The sequence below is a fragment of the Physeter macrocephalus genome, chromosome 21 (genome assembly GCF_002837175.3).
Source record: "Physeter macrocephalus isolate SW-GA chromosome 21, ASM283717v5, whole genome shotgun sequence".
NCBI lineage: Eukaryota > Metazoa > Chordata > Mammalia > Artiodactyla > Physeteridae > Physeter > Physeter macrocephalus.
This window is the reverse complement of record NC_041234.1, coordinates 99046657-99049992: the sequence shown is the minus strand read 5'-3', so window position 1 is coordinate 99049992 and position 3336 is coordinate 99046657. Positions and strand designations below refer to the sequence as shown.

The 3336-nt window shown below is 45.5% G+C and overlaps 1 protein-coding gene across 1 annotated transcript; it reads right to left on the bottom strand.

The window, feature by feature from the left end:
• Positions 1-343: 343 nt before the first annotated feature.
• PRR32 (proline rich 32) lies at positions 344-2344 on the bottom strand. Its single transcript, XM_007109785.2, has 2 exons — positions 2203-2344; positions 344-1374 (listed from the first exon to the last, which is right to left on the bottom strand). The coding sequence occupies exons 1-2, from the start codon at positions 2220-2222 to the stop codon at positions 504-506; spliced, it is 891 nt and encodes a 296-aa protein (XP_007109847.2). The 5' UTR covers positions 2223-2344; the 3' UTR covers positions 344-503.
• Between the last annotated feature and the right edge of the window lie 992 nt (positions 2345-3336).

The following is a 3336-nucleotide window of genomic DNA, read 5'->3' as shown; positions in this document are numbered from 1 at the left end:
ATGTATTTAGCAACAGTGAAATGCTGAGAGACAAACACTAGTTCATGTTTGAAGCAATGGTGTAGAACTCTCCCATCTCCCCTGCCCCTTTTCTTTCCTAACTTTTCAGCCTGGTTCTGCCTCTAACTGGCTGTGAAATGTTGGCTCTGTTACTCTCACCTCAGTCTCATCTGGCTACTTTTAGTGTTTGGGCATTTTTCTCATTATCTGTGACCATTGGTAGGGATTCAACTAAGCTACTTACAAAACACTGGCACATTACTGCTTTCATTTCCTTAAAAGTAGAAAACAAAATCCAAGGCTTCAGCTCCAAAAGTGGCATTTTAAAAAATAATTCGCAATATTTCAAAGTTTAGAGCCTTTATTGAATTTCCAAGTATGTAAGGCACATTAGTGCTAAACAGGCTGCAAGAGGGTAGGGGGTTTCGAATATAAAAACATAAATGAGTAACTTTCACCTCTTTTCCCAACCGTTGTTTTTCCCCTCCTTCCTTTTTTTGCCATCAGTTGTTCTCTCTGTTTGAGGATGCAGGAGCCGGCATTCCCCAGGAAGGGAACTTGGCAAAATAGGAAGGCAGCGGAGGACCAAATATCGGGGGAGGAGCAAAAGGCATAGCGAGAAATGGATTGAAACTTGGAGGTCGAGGAGGAATGAAGCAATGAGCAGTACCGCAAGAGGGTAAACCTGGAGTGCTGGACGACAAGGGCATAGGCCTTGGCCAGTTCTCCACGGGGTGCCGCGGGCCTCCCAGTGGGAAAGAAACATGAGCCAACCTTTCCTTGCAGGCCACTCTCGTACTTCCTGGAGGCACCTCCATCATTATCCCTGATCTAAGGGTGGGGATAGGGGGCGGGCCTCTTACTTGAGAGCCCCTGGATGTAAAGAATCCTTGACCCCTTGGCAAAGCCACATACAACCTTGCATTACTGCCACCTCTCTCAGTGCCCCCGTTGCTGACCCTCGTCCCCCCCACCATCGGTGCGGGAGGGCCGCCAGAGAATTCCCGGGACACGTTAATAGAATCCTGTCCCCTCTGCCTCCGGCCCGCCAGCCCCTCAGAGCTATTTACTTCTGCTGTTGCTAGGGACTCTTCCGCAACAGCAGGTGGTGGCTCATAGCGGGGTTTGAGAGCTCTCGAACCGTCGACAGGAACGCAGGATCCTGTTCTCTCTGAGGGACGCTCCAGTTGCTCTCTTGCCAGATGGGTCAGTACGCTGAAGGGAGGTCTCAGGAGAACGCGAGGGAGGCCCCAGGACTGCGCATCATTCTTCTGCGTGGAACTCGGACACTGGAGGGGCACGCCGGGGCGCAGCTCCGGGTTCCCGTGTTCATCGGCAGCTACTGCTGTGGGTGAAGGGGCGTGCCCTCCAAGACTTGCCAAAACAGAAATAAATAGGTTTATAAAAATGAAAATGCGGTGACCAGAAAATATCTGAAATATGTGATTGATCGAATTCTCTGGAATACACAGTGGGAAAAGGGAGAGGCCGATCTCCTCCCAGGTGTAGTCAGCAAACACTTCTTCGATTCACTTGCCCTTCACCAGGCAGCCTCTTTAGCATCAGGCTTTGTGGTTTCCCTTTATGGCTGACCTGTGGCTCCACCCGGTTCCCCATATTCCCACCTCCTCAAGGCAACAAGGCAGCCTAGAAGACTCAGATAGCTTCCTTAAAAGCTGCAGTGCACAGGCACGCTAGATAAACAGAGGAAACACCAGCTCTTTCAGTCCCAGTAGGATGTATGATCCACTAAACCCATCATTTAGATTCTGGTAGGAGTGTTCTGGAAAGTCTTATGAGGGAAAACATTTTTTTTTTTTTTTTTCTCCACAGAAGTCGAAGAAAGGTTAGTTATGCTAACAAACACTCCAGTTTGTTTCTCTTTCATGAAGCATCATTCAACATTTACACCAACTTTTGTTAAAATTTTCTTTCATTCAACCCATACCACACCCTAGAGTAAGAATTTCCTCATATTTAAACTCCACAATTGAGACTAAGGATTTGCAACTTCAAAATTACATTTAAAACTCCAGTATTCTTAGTACCTGAATTTATGTCCTTCACGCTTTTGTCTGTGATCCCCTTCCGCATCCTTCGCAACCCACTCCTCCCTGTTGTCCGTGTCGCACTCACACAGGAAAACAATTCAAATTGCCTTTTGCCTTCAACTTAAACAGTTGTACACAGTTTTGTACTTACACATTTTCAGTACAAGCCATGGAGAAATTAGATCAGCAAAGCCTTCTTGAGGTGACGGAGAGAACCAGCTGAACGCCCACGCCAAGCCAACTCAGTCTGGAGAAATGACTGGTGCTTCTTTAGAGCAGCTTGGCAGGTCGAATGAAGCCAGGGACCAACTGCTTCTTTCTAGATTTGGAGTCCTTTTTATGAGGTTACCAGTTGCTAGGGAAGGGAGGGAGAAAAGGAGCCGGGAGGAGGAGGAGGGGATAAATCTGTGACACTCCTCTGAAGCTAAATGTACGATTCCTTTTTGCACAGTAGTAGATGAACTTAAAGGCATTCGCTACATTAACCCAGTTGCAGTCCAGTTAGAAAGACAAATCATCAAGACAATTTTAGAAGAATCATGGTGGCATGGTCTTTTGTTAAGGGTTATTTCTGAAGTTTTATTTAGAAAAGGTAGTTGTCAAATCTCCTCTTCCAGGGTGGAATTACAAACATTGAGCAGAGTACCATGCCTAATCTTGTAATTTAAACTTCCAGTTTAGGGGGTGCGTACTGTTAACTTGGTGGAGAACAGAGTTTGGGGGGTTAAATTGCTTTGCAATCTGAGTCTCACTTGTGAAGATGAAACAAGAATAGCACTATAAAAAAAATCCCTCTAAGAATCATATTGGCTTTTACTTTTTAGCCCCTCAATTTGCAATTCTTCCCTTCATCCTACCTTCTAGTTTATTGGCTCAGTATGGTGTATGTGTGTGTGCGTGTGTGTGTGTGTGTGTGTGTGTGTGTGTGTATACACATATTTCCCAGAATAGAGCTCTGGAAACTTCCCTGCAAGTGAGAGGGGAAAAAAAAGGCATAGCAGATAACATCAATTTACAAATATTAGCTCAGATTTTGCCTTGTAACTTTTGCATAAGGCACTTTCTGTTCTTCCAGCCTAAATTTCTTCCCCCTCCCTACCTTAAGCAAGTATACTTCCTCAGCTTTTATTTTCTGCCAACAATCTACAGATTAATTGCTCTGAAATGACGACGGCCATCCCCTGATCTAAGAGTACTAATCTTGCTCTAGGATGAAGCCAAAAACTTGGCCCACTTCCTTAAATTCACCTAAGATTTGTGCTGTTCAGACTAGACTTCAAAGACC